At 49.2% G+C, this 23051-nt stretch overlaps 1 protein-coding gene across 2 annotated transcripts in view; it reads left to right on the top strand.

The window, feature by feature from the left end:
- Positions 1-3067: 3067 nt before the first annotated feature.
- The window catches only part of SFXN5 (sideroflexin 5), a 69230-nt gene continuing 49246 nt past the window's right edge, over positions 3068-23051 (top strand). For both annotated transcript variants that reach the window (XM_079333110.1, XM_079333109.1), the window contains exons 1-3: positions 3068-3179; positions 9479-9547; positions 17686-17763. In XM_079333110.1, the coding sequence (XP_079189236.1) occupies positions 3123-3179; positions 9479-9547; positions 17686-17763 (204 nt within the window). In that variant the 5' untranslated portion in view covers positions 3068-3122. The remainder of the gene's footprint in view (positions 3180-9478; positions 9548-17685; positions 17764-23051) is intronic.

The raw sequence follows: 23051 nt of genomic DNA on the forward strand, positions 1-23051 counted from the left end.
GTTAATGATATATCATTAATATAACACATGATTAATAAATAATAATTAATAAATCGGTTATATGGTATAATAATTAATATATAGTATATATAGTGTATATACGATACATAATATAATATATATTATAGATATATTTATCATGTACAATATATGATATATAATATACATTCTATAATATTATATATAGTTACTATGTATTATATTGTAGATATTATATATAAATCTATAAATAATATATAATATAATATAATATAATATAATATAATATAATATAATATAATATAATATAATATAATATAATATAATATAATATAATATAATATAATACAATACAATATAATATAATATAATATAATATAAATTATTAACTAAGTTATATAGTTTTAATATTTATTATTATATATAAAGTATTCAATATATAATATATAATGTATAATTAATATATAATATATACATGTATAATATAATATAATAATAATTAACAAATCAGTTTAATTTATTACCAATGAAATCAGAGTTAGAATGAGAAATAAACCCAAATCTCAACTCACTTTCCCCACCCCTCCTTTCTCCCCAGGCTCCGTTTCCCCCCCCGATCCCCTCCCCCTTCCCCAGGTCAGGGGCTGTGCTGGGTCCCTTGGGGCCAAACCTCCTTTGGGGACTTTTCATGGGGTCACATCCTCCAGGATCTGCCCCACCCAAATCCAGTTTCTGGATGAGCTCACACCACGGCTTAGGAATTGGCCCCCCTCCCAAAAAAAAAACCAAAAAAAAAAAAGGAAAAAACATAATTAGTGAGAAGAGAAGCAGCCCCCCCTTGCATCCCCAAGCGGGGAAACACAAGTTGTCAGCCAGGATGGATCTGGTGGCTCGATATCAGCCAGAGAATTGATATTCTTCCTGGTATCTCACCAAAAAAGTGATAGTCTTCTGTCACTGCACATGCGGCTCGAGATAAACAGATTCTCCCCCTCTGCTGTCACCAAACACTGCGAGTGTCAACACCGGGACGGCAGCGACAACGGGCTGGGGGAGGGGACCCCTGGGGGGATTTGGGGGGACCCTGGGCAGGGGAGGGGCACAGAGGGGTTCGGGCAGAGCCGGGCTTCTCTTTAGGGTTTTGTTCTTCCTCAGGAGGCTGAGCTGGGGAGAAGGAAAGGAGCCTGGGTGAAGGGTGGGTTTGGGGTCAGGATGAGTTTGGGTCAGGGATGAGTTTGGGGTCAGGGATGAGTTTGGGTCAGGTTGAGTTTGGGGTCAGGGATAAATTTGGGGTCAGGCTGAGTTTGGGGTCAGGGATGAGTTTGGGGTCAGGGATGAGTTTGGGTCAGGGATAAGTTTGGGGTCAGGGATAAGTTTGGGGTCAGGGATGAGTTTGGGGTCAGGGCTGAGTTTGGATCAGGCTGAGTTTGGGGTCAGGGCTGAGTTTGGGTCAGGATGAGTTTGGGGTCAGGGATGAGTTTGGGGTCAGGGATGAGTTTGGGGTCAGGCAGAATTTGGGGTCAGGGCAGCTTGAGGCCACCTCGAGTCACAGCCAGCAGACCCCAAAATCACAGGAATGGGATCTCAGCAATAGCTCTGAGGAAAAACAAAAAGAAGTGATAAAATACCATCCCCCTGCTCTGCTCTATTCCCCGTTTCCATCCCTGCCCCACCCGGCGCTGCAGGAAATTTGGGATTCCCTGAACGGGATCGGTGCTGAATTAACCCAAGGTCAGAAATCTCTTTTGCAGGAGGGAAGAAAACACGAATTGCTCGGCTCTGCAGCCACAATGGCACGCGCACAGTTTTCCCTGGGTACCAAAAAAAGGGGATTTTGTTTTCTGGGGTGTACTTTCAGTTCCTGGGATGGAGATGCTGCTCCAGCGCCGCCTTTGCTTCTCCTCCAGCAGCCCTTCCCGCCGCTCTGTTTGCTCTCCCCATTGATCCTAATCCTCCCGGCAATTTCGCCGCCCTTTGAAGGTCCGGACGCTTCTGATCCCGCTAATCTGGGCCAGAGGATTCCGGGGAGGGCTCGGGGTGCCCCCGGCGCCCCCAGCCCCGCTCCTCCTTGGCTTCAATCCGCACGGATCGTTACCGGAGCTGGGATTCGGGCAGGGATCGGCAACTCCGCCGGGAAACGGGGAATGGGGATGGGAAAAACCCCGGGAGCGCCCAGCGCAGCCATCGCAGCCCTGCGTCCCCAGTGCCACATCCACGGGGATTTGAATCCCCCCAGGGATGGGGCTCCAAACCTCCCTGGGCAATCCCAACCTCTGACCCCCTTTCCATGGGGAAATTCCCCAATTTCCACTCTGAAGCCGCTCCCTCTCCTCCTGTCCATGTCCCTGTTCCCAGATCCCAAATCCCCCCAGTGTCCCCTCCTGGCAGAGCCACAAGGACCCTGAGCCTCCTTTGCTCCAGCTGAGCCCCTTCCCAGCTCCTCAGGGATTCTCCATTCCCTTCCCAGCTCCTCAGGAATTCTCCATTCCCTTCCCAGCTCCTCAGGGATTCTCCATTCCCTTCCCATCTCCTCAGGGATTCTCCATTCCCTTCCCATTTCCTCAGGAATTCTCCATTCCCTTCCCATTTCCCTCAGGGATTCTCCATTCCCTTCCCAGCTCCTCAGGGATTCTCCATTCCCTTCCCATTTCCTCAGGAATTCTCCATGCCCTTCCCATCTCCGTTCCCTTCCCTGCACACGCTCCAGCCCTTCCATGTTCTTCTTGTTATAGATGTCGTAGCGATGAAAATTTAATAACATTTGGGGTAGTTTCTCAGAAGTTTCTGTGTTTTCACCTTTCTGTGTTTTATTATTTGCTCAGTCTGTTGCGCAATTAGGGCAAAACTCATTTTCCCGTTCCCGCTCGCCAGGATCCCCTCTCATTCTGAGTTCCTCCCTTTGCCCGTTCGCTCCCGCAGGTCTCAGTCCCCTTGCAGGACCACATTTCCCATGGTGCCCCGCGCGCAGCGCGCTCCCCATTGGCTGGCGGAGCGGTCGTAGCCCCGCCCCCGGTAACAGCCGGCGGACTACAAGTCCCAGCGTGCCCCGCGGCAGCTGCGGTTGGCCGCAGCCAATCAGCGCGGGCCCGGCCGGGGGGCGGGGCCCAGCGGCGGGGGAGGCTGTTTAAAGTGGCGCTTGCGGGATGGCGGAGCCGGCGGACTATCCCCCGTTCCAGCTGGGGAAGCCCCGCTTCGAGCAGGTAGGGCCGGCGGCGGGAGGCGGCGGGGGGGACACCGGGAGCGGCGGCGGGATTTGCCCCCGCCCCGCGCGCGGCATCGCCCCCCCCATCCCGGGAACGGAGCCCCCCGCTCCCCGCTCCGCTCCGCCCCGCCCCTCCCGCGGCGCCGCGTGCTGATTGGCCCGCAGCCCGCGCGCCATTGGCCGGCCGGGCTGTCACTCAGAGCCGCCGCCCCCTGCCCGCGGCCGGTCCCGCGGCGCGCGGCGCTGGCGCGTCCCTGCGTGTGGCGCGGGGCGCAGCGCGCAGCGCGGGGGAGCAGAGGGTCGCGGGTTCGAGCCCCGCCGGGCGCCCCAGGGCAGTGGGGACGCGCAGGGAGGGTCCCGGTGCCTCCTGGTGTCGCATGGCGCAGGCTCCGCCTTCCCCGAGGGGCTGGGCAGGACGAACGGGCTCTGTCCAAGGTGGTTGGGAGGGGAAGAGCAGCTCTGGGATGGAGCGGGGCTCTCTCGTGCGGGGATGCTCCAGGTGGGCGCTCTGCCAATGTCACCAGGCGAGGTCCAGACCCCCAGATGATGTGTAGGTCAAGTTTGTGCCTCCTGCACACCTGACATCTGGCATGGCCAGGGCAGCCCACGCTCAGGTCACTCACCTGTCCCCAGGTGAGCTGCCACCACCCAGTGAGGGTGTCCAGAGGTTACTCGTTGTGCTTGTGGAACCTGAGCCTGATAAAAAGGTTCCTAAAACCTCCTTCAGTCCCTCCTGAGCTGGGAGGACTCCCTGGAGCTTCACTTGGGCGTGTCAGTGTGATGGTCCCACACTGGCACCATCCCAGTGGGTCCATCCCCACTGCCCACAGCAACAGAACCCTGTTTGGGAATCCAGAGCCCTGTTCAGGATCCAGAACCCTGTTTGGGAATCCAGAACCCTGTTTGGGAATCCAGAACCCTGTTCAGGAACCCAGAACCCTGTTCAGGAATCCAGAGCCCTGTTTGGGAATCCAGAACCCCTATTCAGGAATCCAGAATCCTGTTTAGGAATCCAGAACCCCTGTTCAGGAATCCAGAACCCCTGTTCAGGAATCCAGAACCCTGTTCAGGAATCCAGAACCCTGTTTGGGAATCCAGAACCCCTATTCGGGAATCCAGAACCCCTATTTGGGAATCCAGAACCCCTATTTGGGAATCCAGAGCCCTGTTCAGGAATCCAGAACCCCTGTTTAGGAATCCAGAGCCCCTATTTAGGAATCCTGACCCCGTACCTGCCCTTCGCTTGACCCCCCACACTTTGGGATGATGATTTCCATTCTGAGCATGGTTAATTGTTTTAGGGGCTTCATCCCTTTCCTGTGAATGTTCCCCTTGCCTTCATCCCACATTCCCTGTTTTCTCCCTCTGCCGAGTTTGGACATCCCTGACTGCATTGTGGGGCCACAGAGGAAAGGGGTTGGAATTTTCGGGGTTTATGGGTCCTGTGTTGGCTCAGAATGAAGCGGCTCCCCCAAATTCCCACTCCCACCATGGCCTGGGACAGCCCATCCCCTCCATCCCTGCTGAAATTTGAATATAATCCATGGACACCCAGCCCCTCCATCCCTGCTGAAATTTGAATATAATCCATGGACACCCAGCCCCTCCATCCCTGCTGAAATGTGAATTTCATCCATGGACACCCATCCCCTCCATCCCTGCTGAAATGTGAATTTCATCCATGGACACCCATCCCCTCCATCCCTGCTGAAATGTGAATATAATCCATGGACACCCATCCCCTCCATCCCTGCTGAAATGTGAATTTAATCCATGGACACCCAGCCCCTCCATCCCTGCTGAAATTTGAATATAATCCATGGACACCCATCCCCTCCATCCCTGCTGAAATGTGAATTTCATCCATGGACACCCATCCCCTCCATCCCTGCTGAAATGTGAATTTCATCCAAGGTCAGCCCATCCCCTCCATCCCTGGCTCAGACTCTTCCAGTTCTCTCTTTCCCCATCCTGACCTTGGTGTTTCCTTCCAGCCCTGCCCTGCCCTGCCAGGTGTTCTGTGCTTTCCCCTCACCTGCCCTGCCTCTGCCTGTTCTTCCCAGGCTCTTATCAGTGGCTGGCATCTCAGCTTTAGCTGACAAAGATCTTTTTGGGCAGGATCAGCGAGCTGGGGCTGTTGAAATTCTGTCTGTATCCTCCCGGGATGCCAGCACTCCTTTGGCTGGGGTTCTGAAATCCCTTTCCCTGCCCGTGTTCTGTCGAGTCACCTTTTTCAGCTCGGGGCTATTTTTAGGTGAAAGAAGAAACCAGGACAGTCTTGAGAATAAATGTGTGATAAAGACTTAATTTTCTGACAAGTAGGGTTAATTTGTTAGATATACTTTTTTTTTTTTTTTTTTTTTTTTTTTCTCCCCTTCTTTATTTCCTTATTTTATTCCTTTTCTTTTGAGGATTTGCTGAGTGCTCCCTCTCCCAGCCTGGCCTTGGGTACTGCCAGGATCCAGGAATCTGGGAATTCCAGGGAAGAATTTCCCCCAAATTTCTGAATTATTAGGAATTGCTGCGCTTTTTTTTTTTTTTTTTTTTTTTTTTTTTTTTTTTTTTTTTTTTTTTTTTTTTTTCCCCTTGTGTTTTGTATGCAGCTCTGTGCAAACCAATCCTGAATTGAAAAATTTGGCTTCTGGTCAGGGGAACAAACTGGGAATGCCCTGGCTGAGGGGAAGCACTGGATTTAAAGGGGAATTTTCAAATCTTTGCTCTTCAGCTTTGGAAAACCAAATTAAAGACATCCAAGAGATTGCACAGTTTTAGCCCAACTCCACGAATAACACAGACCTGGCTCTGCCTTGTTCCTCAATGGCTTCATTGTCTTAATTTTATTTGCTTTAGCTTAAATCTCTCCTAATTAAATTAAAGCTGACATGAGCCTGGTTTGGAGCTCAACCCCACCCCAAGCCTGGCTTAATTAACTCCTGTTTAAAATCAGGCTGTGATTAAAGTGGTGAAGTTGTCCATGCCCCTCCGGAATCCTTTTCCTCCTTTAGGTGATTAACACCTCACTAATGACCTCTGGCTCCTCTCAGATCCACCTGGAGTCGTCTCCTGGTGGTTTTGGGCTGAGCTGGGACTCTCCTGGAAGGGAATTAACATTCCCGAGCACTTGGTGCTGCTGAGGAGTGCTCCCAAAATAGCCCCGATTAATCACGGGAATTGGTGAATATTCAGTTTGCTCCAGTTTACTCCAGCAGCTGCTCCAGGAGCTGGGGGAGGAAGGAGCCCAGGGTGGATTTTTGGGAGTGGAAGGTCAAACCCGTGGGCATCTCACATGGGGAGGATGAGAGGATTTGAGGAATTCCAGCCCAGCCCCTCCCCACCATGCCAGGCAACAATTCCCTCCAAAATTCTGAATTATTGGGAATTGCTGGGGCTTTTTTTTTTTTTTTTTTTTTTTTTTTTTTTTTTTTTTTTTTTTTTTTAATTTCCCTGTGTTTTGTATGCAGCTCTGTGCAAACCAACCCTGAATTGAAAAATCTGGCTTCTGGTCAGGAGAACAAACTGGGATGCCCTGGCTGAGGGGAGGCCAAGCAGTGAAGCAGCTCTGCACACAAAAACCCTGAGCAGGAAACAAGGATGGGCCAGGCTGGGAAGGCTCTGGGATTGAGCCTGGCTTTGCTGAGCTGGAACCCAAGAAACCCTCCTGGCTCTGGGTTTGAGCCTGGCTTTGCTGAGCTGGTTCTCAGAGGGCTCTGGGTTTGAGCCTGGCTTTGCTGAGCTGGTTCTCAGAGGGCTCTGGGCTTGAGCCTGGCTTTGCTGAACTGGTTCTCAGAGGGCTCTGGGCTTGAGCCTGGCTTTGCTGAGCTGGTTCTCAGAGGGCTCTGGGTTTGAGCCTGGCTTTGCTGAGCTGGTTCTCAGAGGGCTCTGGGCTTGAGCCTGGCTTTGCTGAGCTGGTTCTCAGAGGGCTCTGGGTTTGAGCCTGGCTTTGCTGAGCTGGTTCTCAGAGGGTTCTCAGAGGGCTCTGGGTTTGAGCCTGGCTTTGCTGAGCTGGTTCTCAGAGGGCTCTGGGTTTGAGCCTGGCTTTGCTGAGCTGGTTCTCAGAGGGCTCTGGCTCAGGGTGACCCTGCCCACTCAGTCCCTGCTGGTTTTGGTCTCTGGCCACAGCAGGGACAGGCTCAGGCAGCAGCACCCCAAAACCCAATCCCTCAGTGCCTGCAACACCCCCTGCCCTGGCCCTGGTGGGATCTCAGGTCCCTCCATCCCAAACATCCCCTGATTCCAGGATTTGGGCTCTCTCACTCCCAGGTGTGAGGCTGGGATAGCACCTGGGCTGAGCTGCCCAAACCTGCCCTTAAGCTGAGCTTAGTGCCAGCCCAGCCTGAGCCTGGGCTATGGCACCAGCTTCCCCAGGGCTGGGAAATGGGCACTGGGACTTCTAAATGACATTTCTGTGCTGCCCCTCTGGACCTCAGGACTCCTTCCCCCTTTGTCATTTACTCTTCAGTCAGGTGGGTGTAAAACACTGATGTTCTGCTTCTTTCTGTTTCTTTCTGTTTCCTTCTATTTCTTTCTATTTCATTATGCTTATTTCTATTTCTGTATTTCTCTCTATTTCTTTCTTTCTTTCTTTCTTTCTTTCTTTCTTTTTTTCTTTCTTTCTTTCTTTCTTTCTTTCTTTCTTTCTTTCTTTCTTTCTTTTCTTTCTTTTCTTTCTTTTCTTTCTTTCTTTTCTTTCTTTCTTTCTTTCTTTTTCATTATGTTTCTTTCTATTTCTTTCTGGTTCTCTTTCTCTCTCTTTAATTCCGTTTATTTCTATTCCTTTCTCTTTAATTCCGTTTATTTCTATCCCTTTCTCTTTAATTCTGTTTATTTCTATCCAATCCCATTCAGCTCCATTAAATTCTATTAAATTCTCTTTGGTGTTGCCTTTCTCAGTGTGTCCCAGTGCTAAAGCTCTCAGATTTGGGGTCCCCCTGCCCTGTGCTGGCAGCAATCCCAGCAGCTCAGCCTGTGGGATGAGCAGTGGGATGGCTGGGCAGTGGTGCTGGGGAGCTGCTGGCACCTGCAGGGATCCTCAAACCCAAAATAAAAGGGAGGCAGCAAAATGCCAAGCTCAAAACGGCTCAAAAGCACCAGGATTAGTGTTAATTAGATCCATGCTAATTAAAAACCACTGTGCTCTTTCCCTGGAGTTGTGTGGAGCTGTTTTGTTCCTTTGGGTTTGGTTATTTATTTTATTTTATTTTTTTTTCCTAGTGCAGGAGGTGGAAGAATAACAGAGTTTTGTGAGGAGAGGGTGCAGTGAGGTGGGCAGGGATTTCTGCTGGGATCAGGGAGGAGAATCCCTGGAGAGGGATTTCTGATGGAATAAGGACCAGAATCCCTGGACAGGGATTTCTGCTGGAATCAGGGAGGAGAATCCTTGGAGAAGGATTTCTGCTGGAATAGGGACCAGAATCCCTGGTCAGCAGTGTCCTGGACAGTCCCTGGTCAGGGATTTCTGCTGGAATAGGGACCAGAATCCCTGGTCAGCAGTGTCCTGGACAGTCCCTGGAGAAGGATTTCTGCTGGAATAGGGACCAGAATCCCTGGTCAGCAGTGTCCTGGACAATCCCTGGTCAGGGATTTCTGCTGGGATCAGGGAGCAGCATCCCTGGAGGAGCAGGGGAGCAGCAGCAGCACGTTCTGGCAGTGCTGCCAGCAGTGATTAAACCCTGTTCCTGCTGCTCCATCCTCACTCCAGGCCTTTATTTATAGCCCATTCCTGCAGAACAAACCCAGCAGGGGCTGGGCCACGTGAGGATGGAGAATTCCCAGGATCCCAGAGCTCCAGGGTGTCCCTGCTGGGCTCTGGAATTCCTGAATTTCCCTCTGGCTCCTGGAATCCAGCTGATGTTGGAGTGATGATGTTCATGTGTCCCAAGGGCTCCTGATCCCTCAATATTTCATTGCTTGGTGCTTGGGGTTGGTACAAATATTTGGATTTTCAGTGTTTAAATACTGAGTGTCCTTTGCTCTGACCTTCCCCTCCTCCTTCACACATCCTTTCCCTTTCCTTCAGACTTGTCCTGGTTCTGCTTCTTGGTGGCACATTGGGAAAAATCCAGGCTGGGTGTGTTTGGGATAATAACAAAACTGCTGGAGAGGCTTTTCCTGGGAGTTTCATTATCCTGGGAATCCTGGACTGGTTTCAGATCACCAGTGAAGACCTCCTATATAATTTATTTTCACTTGACACTTCATTCTGCAGAGGAAATAAACCCTGAAAAGCAATTTCTCACTGAACATGGATTTTTGTTTTAATTTTTTTTTTGTTTTGTTTTTCTGTCTCCTGTTTTCCAGACTTCATTTTATGGCAGGTTCAGGCACTTCTTGGACATCATCGACCCCCGGACCCTCTTTGTGACTGAGGTAATGTGTGCACACCTCTGCTTTGGGCAGGGCTGGTTATCAGACAGCTGGAGATGAGAAACAATCTCTGCTGTGAGCAGCAGCAGTAATGGACCTGTGCTTGCAGTGGCTTTGTGTCTCACAGGTCATTGATTGCTGATAGATCTGGAGCAGAAACTCACCTTGCAGCAGGAACCTGTGAGCACAGCCCCACTCCCTCTGCCAGCTGAGTTTTTGGCAAAATTGACACTGATTTTTATTTCTCAGGAGGAAAACTCCAGCAGGTCTTCATGGCAAAAATTCAGGTGAGGGGATGAGGGAGCAAATTTGAATTCCATGGAGAGTGAGCAGGGTGGGCTGTGGTGCACTCCAGAAGATTTTTGATGTTTTTTTCTTTTAGTTTCTCCTCAGTTGTTGCCCTGTTTGTGACAGGATTTGGGGATCCTGCCCCTTTATTTCCATTTAGTGTTGTCCAGCTTTGCTGCAGCTCTTCCATCAGATAATGACTGGGGGTGATGGGGAACCCTGGGGAAGGAAAAATTCTGCTCCTGGTCTGGAGTTCTGCCCTTTGGCCAGAAAAACTTTGGATTTTCAGTGAAGGCCAGCTGCTCTTTCCTTTTTATTTCACATACAGGGATTCTCCAGCCCCTTCCCATCTCCTCAGGGATTCTCCAGCCCTTTTCCAACACTTCATCAGGGCTGACTCTCTCCTGCCCCTGGAGGGAATTTTCCTCCTTGAGTCTCTCCATGAATTGCAGAGGGAATTTGGGCTCCTGGCTGAGCTTTGAGCTCAACTCCTGCCCTGGACCCAAACACTTCTCCACCTTTTGAAACCTTTCCAGGTTTTTTTGGGAGGTTGGGAAGGCTGTGGATTCAGAGGGACCAGCTGGTGTCACTTCATTTTTCCAGCCAGCTTTTGATGAGGTTCTTTCAAGCAGGTGAAACCCAGGGGCTGAAAAGAACAAAATTTGAGTGGCCCAGTTTTATCCTGGCTCAGAATGGAACAGTTTGGGGTTCCTGAGCAGAGCAGGGAGGTTTGGTGGGAGGGAAGGACAGGGCAGAACTTCAGGAATGGCTTGGGGGTTTTCCAGGGAGGGAATCTGCCAAATTCCATGCAGGAGACCTGCAGCACCTCTGGTGATGTCCCCACGAGTTCCCTCATCCTGGAGAATAAATAATCACCTTTTTTGGGGCACAAAATCTGCCTTTTGCTGCCCCTGCTCTGCATGTTTAATTGGGGTGTGCAGGCCTGGAACCCCAGGTTGTTTTGTTTTCCTTGGTAAGGGAGGGTGTGCTGAGCCCCAGGCTGTGCAGGGAGCTCCTTCCCTGGCAGATGCTTCATCTCCCAGCCCAGAGCTCCCAGGGAACAAACAAATCCCTGCTTGCCTCGTTGGCAAATGGGGGAGAAAATGGATAAGTGAGTGTCTAATGGGAATGGAGGTTAATCCCATGGAAAATGCTGGAAGTGTTGGATTTCCTCCATCATTTTTTTGTGCTGGTCCTGAGCAGGGTTGGAGGGATGTCCTTGAATGAGGAATTGAGTGATGCTGGGATAATCAGTTCAGTGACACTCATTTATTTTTCAATAAAGCAGATTCTTAGCACAATTAGAAACTTCCTTGTGCTTTGGAGGTGCTGCAGGAGGAAATCCTGGGGGATGGCACTGAGTAGCTGTATCTGTTGCACCTGTATTTTCTGGGGGGACAATGACCCCATTCTGAGCCCCAGCTGCATTTTGGGGGCTGGAACACAGAGGGACCCTCGTGTCAGTGCTGCAGCCACAGAGCTTGGGTGGCTGCTCATTCCTCATCAGTGCCTCTCTCATGAAATCATCCCTTGGCAGCTCCAAATTTGCAAACTTTGAGTGGGAAATGTCATTGCAGGGGTCCCCCCAAGATGCCCCTGGGGATGCAGGGCCTGCCCTGGAGGCCTGGGAGGGGGGAAATGATTGCAGTAATGCTTTTAATTGCTCTGTAATGAAGGTCCATGGGGGCAGCAGGTATTTGGGTGAGGTGGCCTCAGCCCATGTGGCATTAGCCTCTGTGGGAGGCTCCCTTGGTAATCCCAAGTGGAATGGGGGCTCAGGAGAGCTCCTGTTATCTGCCTGTGCTTCATCTCATTGTTCAGAGCCTGGATCTGCAGAGCATCTTGCATTCCCATATTTGGGGTTGAGATGGAAGCAGGATTAGATGTATGTTATTTATATGAATGATACCTTCTTACTCAGCAGATTGACTGTCTGTGTTTATTCAGTGTCACATCTGCTGGCTCCACTGAACAAAAAGTTTCTGGCTCCTGTTGTCTGTCACTGTGGATCCAATACAATGGGGCCAGCTGGAGTCAAGTCTGCTGTGTGTGTCATCCCAGGGAGACACAGCCCCAAACTGGGCTGGGCCTGGGTCTGCACAGCTGGGTCTGCACAGCTGGAGGGAGCTGCTGCTGCTGCTGCTTGTGGCCATTTGGGTTGGGCCATGTCCCTCTGGGTCATGGCTGGGCTGAAGGTGGGTTCTGTGGAGCTCAGGGCAGCCAGAGATGATGCCAAAACTGCACCAAAATGTGAGCCCAGGCTGTCCCTGTGCCCTGGCCCGTGCTGGGTGTGCCCCTGTGCCACCCTGCAGGGCTCTGTGGCAGGAATGTGCCCTATGTGTCACAGCTGGGGCTCTGCAGGCTGCTCCCAAGAGGAGACAGGGCAGGGATGTGCCAGGCAGGAGCAGCCTGGGCAAAGGGGAAAGCTCAGGGGTCTGTGGCAGCCAGCTCTCTGGGAAGGGGCTGTGGCTGCAGCCCAGGGATGGGCTGATCCCCTCTGGGGTTGTTCTTTCTGCTCCTGAGCTCAGCTGGAGCAAAGGAGGCTCAGGGACCTTGTGGCTCTGCACAGCTCCCTGCCAGGAGGGGACACTGGGGGGAACAGGAACTGGACACAGGGAATGGCCTCAGGGTGGAAATTGGGGAATTTCCCCATGGAAATGGGGGTCAGGGGTTGGGATTGCCCAGGGAGGTTTGGAGTGCCCGTCCCTGGGGGATTTCAGAGCCCTGGGGATGTGGCACTTGGGGACATGGCAGTGCTGGCCCTGGCAGTGCTGGGATGGCTGGAATGGTCTCAGAGGGATGTTCCAACCTGAGCAGGTCTGGGATTGTCAGGTTCTGTCACTCACAGGGGTCAGAGCTGGGGCTGCAGCAGCAGTTCTGGGGATTGTTCCCTGCTCTCCTCCCCACAGGGTCCCTGCAGGAGCTGTGCTGGTCCTGGTGACCCCAGGCTGTGCCCTGGCAGAGGGCTGGAGCTGTGGGAACCATGCCAGAGATGCCATGGGGGAGGCTGATCCCAGCCCTGCCTCACCCACAGCCACACACCCAGGCTGGGGACCAGCCCTGGCCACTCCTGCTCCTTCCAGCTGGGATTTCATCCTGGAACTTCCAGCTGTCCCCAGGCTGTGCTGGGTGCTGTCCCCAGGCTCTCCTGGGTGCTGTCCCCAGGCTGTGGCTGTGCTGGGTGCTGTCCCCAGTCTCTCCTGTGTGCTGTCCCAGGCTGTGCTGGGTGCTGTCCCCAGTCTCTCCTGGGTGCTGTCCCCAGGCTGTGGCTGTGCTGGGTGCTGTCCCAGGCTGTGCTGGGTGCTGTCCCCAGGCTGGGGCTGTGCTGGGTGCTGTCCCCAGGCTCTCCTGGGTGCTGTCCCCAGGCTGTGGCTGTGCTGGGTGCTGTCCCCAGTCTCCTGTGTGCTGTCCCCAGGCTCTGCTGGGTGCTGTCCCCAGGCTGTGGCTGTGCTGGGTGCTGTCCCCAGTCTCTCCTGGGTGCTGTCCCCAGGCTGTGGCTGTGCTGGGTGCTGTCCCCAGGCTCTCCTGGGTGCTGTCCCAGGCTCTCCTGGGTGCTGTCCCCAGTCTCTCCTGTGTGCTGTCCCAGGCTCTGCTGGGTGCTGCTGGCAGGGCTGAGCTCTGTGAGAACATCCCTGCTGCAGATGGTCTGTCTGGCACCCCATTGTGAGAGCTGAGACCCCAGCAGCCACCACTAGAAGTGCTCGAGGTTTTTTCTGAGGGAAGGGGCTATGCAAGGGATGAGACACACTCCGGGGGAAAAAACCTGCTTGTGGGTTGTTTTTTTTTTTTTTAATCAGGGATGCTGTAAAATCTCGAGTGACACTTCATCCCACAGACAGCAGCAGAGAAACCAAGCAACAATAAATATTGAAACAGTAGCACAACCTTGCAGACAGACCTCGTTTTGCTGTTAAAAGGGAGTGAAGTGTAATCTCAGGCATCAGCAGCTCTGAGGGGAGCTGCACCAGCGAGAGGAGCTGCTTGGCATTTGGAGCTGCTGCATGTGGCAAAGTTTGCTCCTGTTTTTTTGTTTTTTTTGTTTTTTTTTTTTTTTTTTTTTTTTTTTTGAGGTTCTGCTTAAAAGAACGTGCGTGACTGTTCCAGAAGGAATAGGAGGTGACTCTTTTCTCTGAATTTGGAGGCTGGGGAGGTGTTGGCTGAAGTACCTGAGTGGCTCAGAGTGGTGTGGAAGGATCCCCTGAACTCAGCTGAATATTTTTTCATTTTCTATGCCACTCTTTTGTCCCCCCCCCAGGTCCCACTTTGCTCCTTTCTCTGCAGAAGTTGCCCTTGGTCCCCAGGGAGAGGGAATTTGTGCAGCCTGCCATTCTAAAAGCTTTTTTGTTTGCTGTTTGTCAGCGCTCTGAACGAGATGGGATCTGGCCAGGGTTGTTATAGTAACTACTGAGATTTCCTCAAGAGAAGGGGGAAAAAATAGCATTGGGCCCCATTCATGCCTGGCTGCAGCTCTCCATTCAGAGCTGCTCTGGGAGACAGGAGGTGATTTCAGTGATTTTGGTGATTTCAGTGACAAAATCATGGAGGGAGCACAGGTGGATCTCCAGGATGTGCTGCTTGTCACTGCCCTGGATCTGTCCCAGGTTTGTCACCTTGGGACAAACATTGTCATTGGTCACCATCCTGCTCAGAATGAGATGTTCATTCCCAAGATGAATGAATTTTGGGAAGAGCTGTTCATTCCTGTCCGGGTTTGAAGGACAGGTGTCTGCAATAAAGGCAGGAGCTTCTCTTTGAAATGGAGAATGTAAACCCCCCTCCTCTAAATTATTATAATTTTGAAATGAAGGGGCTCTCAGGCAAAGATATGGGAATTAGGAATAACAGTTCTTCACTAGGAAAATTAAAATAGCAATGCAGTATTACACAGAACAATCCCAGCCCTGCCAGAGTCAGAATCCAAGCTGGCACAGTCAGTCAGTCAGGGTGGTGGCACAGTCCCATTCCATGGTGCTGCATCCTCCTGCAGGGGCAGATGTGGCTCAGCTGGAGCAGTGCTCCTGGAGAAGGTGCAGTTTCCTCTGAAGCTCCAGGGATGATGTGCAAGGGTCTGGCTTTCCTCTGGGATCCAGTGGAAAGGCTGCTCTGCTGTTCCAAATGTCAGTTTTTCTCTGGGTAGGAAAGGCTTGGCTCCTGCCCTGGCTGGAGCATGTCCCAGTGGGATGATGGAATTTTATCAGCCATGCCCTGGGACTCAGTGGCCATGAACAGGAGATATCTGCTGGAGGGAGGATGGGCTGTGGAAGATAAAGATGATTGCCCAGCTGGTTTTTAACAATGGCCCATGAACAGGAGATATCTCCCACAGGGATAAGATTCACTGCCACACCCAGTTTTTAACAATGGCCCATTAACAGGAGATATCTCCCACAGGGATAAGATTCACTGCCACACCCAGTTTTTAACAATGGCCCATTAACAGGAGATATCTCCCACAGGGATAAGGTCACTGCCACACCCAGTTTTTAACAATGGCCCATTAACAGGAGATATCTCCCACAGGGATAAGATTCACTGCCACACCCAGTTTTTAACAATGGCCCATTAACAGGTGATACCTGCTGGGTGAAGGGTGGGTCATGGAAAGGTAAAGATGACTGCCCCAGCTGGTTTTTAACACCTGAGCCATGAACAGGAGATATCTGCTGGAGGGAGGATGGGCTGTGGAAGATAAAGATGATTGCCCAGCTGGTTTAAAGATGGCCCATGAGCAGAGAATGTGTGCCAGGAGATCAGGGGCACTGCCCCACCCAGATGGGACAGAATTCACATTGCTGGCACACCCTGCCCTGCAGCCCCAGCCAGACTTTAATCCCAAACAGAACTGGAAATTTGGAGGAGGGTGTGGGGACACTCAGGGCTGCTCTGAGAGGGAGCAGATCCCAGCCTGGAGCAGGAACTGGGAATTGTCACCTGTGGCACAGCCTGGGAGCTCAGCCTGAGCCTGAGCACACGATTGGGACAGAGCAGGGAGGGATTCCCTGGAACAGGGGAGGGTTTGCCCAAATTATGGGGGTTTGTGCTGGAATATGGAGGTTTATGCCCAAAAAATTGAGGTTTTTGCCCCAATATGAAAATTTTTGCCCACAATATGAAAATTTTAACCCAGAATAGAGAGCTTTTTGCCCACAATAGGAAGGTTTTTGCCGGAAATATTGAGATTTTTGTCCAGAATATGGAGGTTTTTGCTTGGAATATGAAAATTTTTGCCTGGAATATGGAGCTTTTTGCCAAAAAACCTGAGGTTATTGCCTGGAATATGGAAGACTTTTTGCCTGGAATATGAATTTTTTTGCCTGTATCTGGTGATTTTTGTCCAGAATAGGGAGGTTTTTGCCCAGGATATGGAGGCTTTCCCCCCATTACATTGAGGGTTTTGCCCTGGAATATGGAGTTTTTTCCAAGAATATCCAAAAAAACCTTTCTGACTATTTCTGTCCTGGCAGAATTTTGCAGTTCAATAAATACATATATTCTATGGAAATATATCTTCTTCCAAGAAAAATGTATATATTGATATACATATATGAGTGTATTTTATATGGTCTCTATAATGTAGCATGTGTATGGTATCTATTATATGTATTACATATACTAAACATACTAGGTAATATAATATAATACAATATATTTAATAGTTAATATAGTACAATGCGATATGTATAATAGATAATGTATTATAATGTAATATATATAATATATAATTTAATACAATATAAATAATATTTAATGTAATATAATGCAATATATGTAATATGTAATGTAATCTAATGTAGTATAATGTAATATATTATATAATATATAATACAATATAAATATATTAATATAAATACAATTATCTATAAATCTAGATAATGTAATATAATGTAGTATATTATATAATGTGATATAATGCAAAACACAATATATCATAGTTAATACAGTACGATGCAATATATTTAATAGAGAATATAATATAATATAATGTAAGTAAGAGTTAATACAATATAATGCAATAAAAATAATAGTTATTATAGTACAATGCAATGTATGCAACAGATAAGGTAAGATGATGTGATAAAATGAGGTATATAATGTGATATATCATACAATATATAGTGCAATATATAATAGTTAATATAATGCAATATAAATAATAATTAATGTAATATAATGTGATATATAATATAATGTGATGTGATATGATGTAATATATATGACGTGATATATAATATGATGTGATAAATCATGTAATATGACGTGATATATCATGTGATATGACATGATATATCGTGCAATATGACGTGATATATCATGTAATATGATGCGATATAATGCGATATAATGCGATATAATGCAATAATGGTGTCCCTGCCCACCCAGGTGTTTGGGTGCACTGATGCCATGATCCAGGGGGGGTTTATTTTCGGGATGCAGCGTTCTGTGTGTAATTGCTGCTGTTTGATCAGGGGGGGTTTATTTTCGGGGAGCAGCGTTCTGTGTGTAATTGCTGCTGTTTGATCGGGGGGGGTTATTTTTGGGGTGCAGCGTTCTGTGTGTAATTGCTGCTGTTTGATCAGGGGGGGTTTATTTTCGGGGAGCAGCGTTCTGTGTGTAATTGCTGCTGTTTGATCGGGGGGGGTTATTTTTGGGATGCAGCGTTCTGTGTGTAATTGCTGCTGTTTGATCGGGGGGGTTATTTTTGGGGTGCAGCGTTCTGTGTGTAATTGCTGCTGTTTGATCGGGGGGGTTATTTTCGGGGAGCAGCGTTCTGTGTGTAATTGCTGCTGTTTGATCGGGGGGGGTTATTTTCGGGAAGCAGCGTTCTGTGTGTAATTGCTGCTGTTTGTGTGCAGAGCCGGCTGAAGGAGGCGGTGCAGCTGCTGGAGGATTACAAACACGGCACGCTGCCCCCGGGAGTCACCGACAAACAGGTCAGAGATTCCAGATGTGAAATGGTCACAAACTCGGTGACATTGCTGCCTCTGCCCGCAGCTCAGAGCGGGCGGGTTTGGGGTTTGTGTGGTGAAATGCGAACTAATGGTGCGATTAAAGGAAGCGAGAAGGATTGGGGAGGAGGAGGCTGCAGGGCTGGGAGGGGAGTTGAGGCTGGGCAGGGAGGCTGGGCTGGGTGTTGAGGCTGGGCAGGGAGGCTGAGCTGGGAGGATATGCAGGATATCCCGGGATATGGAGGTTTCTGCCCAGGATATTGTGATTTTTTTTTTTCCCCAGAATATGAAGGTTTCTGCCCAGGATATGGAGGTTTTCCCCAGAGTATGGATGTTTCTGCCCAGTATATGAAGGTTTTCCCCAGAATATGGAAGTTTTTCCCCAGAGTATGGAAGTTTTCCCCAGGATATGAATGTTTCTGCCCACAACATGAACCTTTCCCCAGAACAAGCCACCCAGCCGTAGCACCCAGAGCATCACCCGAAGCAGCAGAGCCAAAACCTCTCCCCTCCCACCCTTCCCAAGACACAGAGCTCAGTGCAGCCAGGCTGCAGGAGTGCAGCCTCCCCCCAGGAGCAGCTCAGAGCCAGCAGATGGGTTGTTTTGACAGAGCCCTTCAGCAGCACAGGGATGGCAGAGCTGCAGCTCCAGCACTCAGCAGCCCCTGCAGCGCAGGGGGGTGGCAAACACAGAGCCTAGAGCGATGTCACAGCAAGCAGCTCCTCCACACTCAGCTCCCTGACAGGGTTCTGCTGCAACCACCATCTCCCAGGCAGCTTTTTCCAAATGAGCTGGAATGGAACGCTTACGGGCTAGCTAAAGATTAAAATAAAATAAAAAAATTAAAAAAAAAAAATCTCTCAAGTGCTGTCAGCACTTCCCCAGGACTCTCTGAGGCAGTTTCCAGAATAAATGCTGGAGGCTGGGCAGCAGAAGTGCCAGCTCTGCCCCTTCCCACCCATCCTGCTCGTCCTCCTGAGCTCCATTTCACTGCCCATTAAGCCAAGGTGGGAAAAACCCATTTCTGCAGCCTCATTAGCAAAAATGAAGAATTGATCTCTCACCTGTCGATAGCTGCTGCACTGCTGAGAGCTCCTTGTTGAGGGAGGTTTATTCCTGCATTAGAAAGGTGTTTTTAAAACAGGGGGTTTAGCCTGGCTGTATCAATTATGTGGTCAGCAAAACAGAGGAGAAAGAGCTGCTTGATCAGTATTTATTCAGTGGAGCAAGAAAACACACTCCATTTCTTCTGCTGAGCTTATTTCCTCGAGTTTTTATTGAAGTGTTTAAAAGCCAGGCTTGTTTTTCATTAAATATGCAGCTGAGTGTTTGTTAAAAATGCCCCCAACCTCAAATATTCTGTGGGAATACCCCAAACTGTCCTTAATCCCCCTCTCCAGCAGGATTTCCTAATTTTTCTTGAAATGAAAACTTAATATTTGGCAATGCACCTGCTTGGGGTGTTATTTTGCTTTCCTGGTTGTTTGGGTTAAATATTTGAGGAGGATTAGAGAAGATGTTTGGAGGAGAAAGCCCCTGATGCCCTTGGGGAGGTTTGATGTCCTGAGGAGGGATTTGGGTGATGGAACTCCATGGATCCAGAAATGTTGGATGGAAATGACAGCTGTTTCTTAGCAGGGCTTAGAAGTTTTGGAAATTTTGGATTTTTTTGCTGTGGAAAGCTCAAGAGAATTGTGGGGTTTGGGGAAATTCCCCTTCCCTGGTTCTGTGTGTCCTCCTGGGGCAGCTGCTGGTCCCTGTGTCCCCTTTCATCCCCCTGGCCCAGGGAGAGGTGGAAAAAAGGATCCTGAGGAAGAAGGTGAATAGAAAAAGGAAATGTGGAGTTGTCATTTATGTCCAAACATTGCAGCATTCATGGAACCATGGAATGGTTTGGGAAGAGCTGGAAGGGACTTTAAATCCCATCCAGAGCCACCAGGGACAATTCCCACTGTCCCTGTGTTCCTATTTTTGGGTGTCCCTGTTTGTGGCTGTTCCTGTTTTGGATGTTTTGGCTGTCCCTGTTTTGAATTTTTTTGGGTGTCCCTGTTTCTGAGTATCTCTGGTTTTGGGTGTCCCTGGTTTTGGTTGTCGCTGTTTTGGATATTTCTGATATTCTGGGTGTCCCTGCCCGTGTCCCCTCCTCCTGTGGCCATCCCAGGGCTGGCAGGATTGTCCCCACGGCGCCCTGGTGGCTGCTGTGAGTGGGAAGGTGCAAATGACACACACGAGGGCTCTGGGAGCCAATTTGCAGCAGAAGGCAGAGACTGTAGCATATCCAATTCCAACTGCAGGCAGGGCAGGCAATTCCCAAAGTGCCTCCTGGAGGGAATCTCTGCTGGAGGGAAAGGTTTCATTTCAGGGAATGGTTTCTGCCCTGAGAGCAAGGGCTGTGAAATATCAGCCTGGTAAACAAGGATGAAGAGCCAGCTTGGTTAAACATGGACTTTTCTCCCTCTTTTGGGAATGCTGGTGCTGAACTTTAGCCTCAAACCAAAAGGCTGTACCAGCAGCAGGGCACAGGGACGGGGCTTTTGTCCCTTGTCCTCAGCTTCACCCTCTCATTGTTGGGTGTCCTGGTTTCAGGGCAGGTGTTTGCCAATAAAGGCAGGAACTTCTCTTTGAAATGGAGAATGTAAACCCCCCTCCCTCCAAATTATTATAATTGTGAAATAAAGGGGCTCTCAGGCAAAGAGATGGGAATTAGGAATAACAGTTCTTCACTAGGAAAATTAAAATAGCAATGCAGTATTACACAGAACAATCCCAGCCCTGCCAGAGTCAGAATCCAAGCTGGCACAGTCAGTCAGTCAGGGTGGTGGCACAGTCCCATTCCATGGTGCTGCATCCTCCTGCAGGGGCAGATGTGGCTCAGCTGGAGCAGTGCTCCTGGAGAAGGGGCAGTTTCCTCTGAAGCTCCAGGGATGATGTGGAAGGGTCTGGCTTTCCTCTGGGATCCAGTGGAAAGGCTGCTCTGCTGTTCCAAATGTCAGTTTTTCTCTGGGTAGGAAAGGCTTGGCTCCTGCCCTGGCTGGAGCATCTCCCAGTGGGATGATGGAATTTTCTCAGCCATGCCCTGGGACTCAGTGGCCATGAACAGGAGATATCTGCTGGAGGGAGGATGGGCTGTGGGAAGATAAAGATGATTGCCCAGCTGGTTTTTAACAATGGCCCATGAACAGGAGATATCTCCCACAGGGATAAGATTCACTGCCACACCCAGTTTTTAACAATGGCCCATTAACAGGAGATATCTCCCACAGGGATAAGATTCACTGCCACACCCAGTTTTTAACAATGGCCCATTAACAGGTGATACCTCCTGGGTGAAGGGTGGGTCATGGAAAGGTAAAGATGACTGCCCCAGCTGGTTTTTAACACCTGACCCATGAAGAGGAGATCAGGGGCCCTGCCCCACCCAGATGGGACAGAACACACATTGCTGGACACATCCTGTATTGCAACCTGAGAATGTGGGGCTGCATCTGTGTCCTCTGTGTGTGTGAGTCCCTCTGCACCCTGCCCAAGGCCAGACTGGGGGAACAGATTGATGCTGGCATGGCTGAAAATTGAGGGAAGCAGCTCTTGGACTGTAATCCCTGTTTTTCTGCTCCTCATGGCACAGCTGCTGCTCCTGGGGGGTTTTGTGCTCCAGGAAAAGGCTGAGGAACCCTGGGTGTGTTCAGGGTTTGGGCAAAGATCTGCCCTGGGAGGTTTGCAGGTGGGTATCAGCACTTGGGGGATTTAATGATGAACTTCAGGTTTGTTCATCACTTCTTCCCCCAAAATTCTTCAATTTTCTTAGCTAGAATTCCCTGCACTCATCCCATGTTTGAACTGCATTTCCTTTCCCTGGCAGGTTGAATTTCAGAAATTCAAACTTTCTACCTTAGAAATTGGTGTAGGAAATGCTAAACTGGTTACATATAATATTTAAACATGTATCAATAATATAAATGTATATATTTGTTAATATATAATATTGACATATACATTATATATCAGCAAGATAAGAATATATTTAAATATTGCCCAGCAGCAGCCCAGGATGCTGCAAAACTGCTGGAAATTGGGATCAAAGCCCTGATACCCCTAACTGTAGCTTCCTACATCTCTATCCTAAAAATGTAACACCTAAAGCAGCAGTGGGGTGCAGAGTGGAGAATCCCCAGGTGGAGATTCCTCATCCCCTGTCCCCTGTCCCTCTGTCCCTGTCCCCAACCTGGGCTGGCACCTCCTGCCAGCAGAGAGAGGCAAAGAGCCACAGGCACAGCAGTGCTGCTCAGGGGACTCTGCAGGGGGCTTGGACCCCGAGGTTGGGATGTTTTAATGCCAACAAGGGGGTTAAATGCACAGCTCATTCATAAATGCCCCAGTTGGGATGTTTTAATCCCAAAAAGGGGGTTAAATGCACAGCTCATTTATAAATGCCCCAGTTGGGATGTTTTAATGCCAAAAAGGGGGTTAAATGCACAGCTCATTCATAAATGCCTCCCTGGCCTTTAATAAATAATAAAAATACCCCATTGGGATTTTTTAATGCCAGCTAGGGGTTTAAAGGCACAGTTCATTAATAAATACTCCCATTGGGTCTTTAATCCTGATTTTTAATTTTTTAAATTTTTTAAAGGCACAGCCCATTCATAAATGCCCCCATTGGGATTTTTTAATGCCAGCTAGGGGTTTAAAGGCACAGTTCATTCACAAATGCCCAATTGGGATTTTTAATGCCAGTGAGGGGTTTAAAGGTGCAGTTCATTAATAAATGCCCCATTGGGATTTTTAATCCTGATTTAATCCCAATTTTTAATGGCACAGGTCGTGAATAAATGCCCCCATTGGTATCTTTAATGCCAATGAGGGGTTTAAAGGTGGAGTTAATTAATAAATGTCCTATTGGTACTTTTAATGCAAATGAGAGGTTTCATGGTGCAGTTAATTAATAAATTGCCGCATTGGGATTTTTAATCCTGATTTAATCCAAATTTTTTAATTTTAATTTTTTAGAATTTTTTTAAAGGCGCAGCTCATTAATAAATGCCCCCATTGGTATTTTTAGTGCCAGTGAGTGATTTAAAGGCACAGCTCATAAATAAATGCCCCGTTGGTATTTTGAATCCTGATTTAATCCCAATTTTTAAATTTTAATTTATTTTTAATTTTTTTTTAAAGGCACAGCTGATGAATAATTGCCCCCGTGGCGCTGTGGGTCGGGGAGATGCCTGTCCCCAGCCCGAGGAAGGATTTGCCTGCTCGGTGTCTCTGTCCCTTT

This window comes from Erithacus rubecula (genome assembly GCF_903797595.1).
Source record: "Erithacus rubecula genome assembly, contig: scaffold_141_arrow_ctg1, whole genome shotgun sequence".
NCBI classification, from domain to species: domain Eukaryota; kingdom Metazoa; phylum Chordata; class Aves; order Passeriformes; family Muscicapidae; genus Erithacus; species Erithacus rubecula.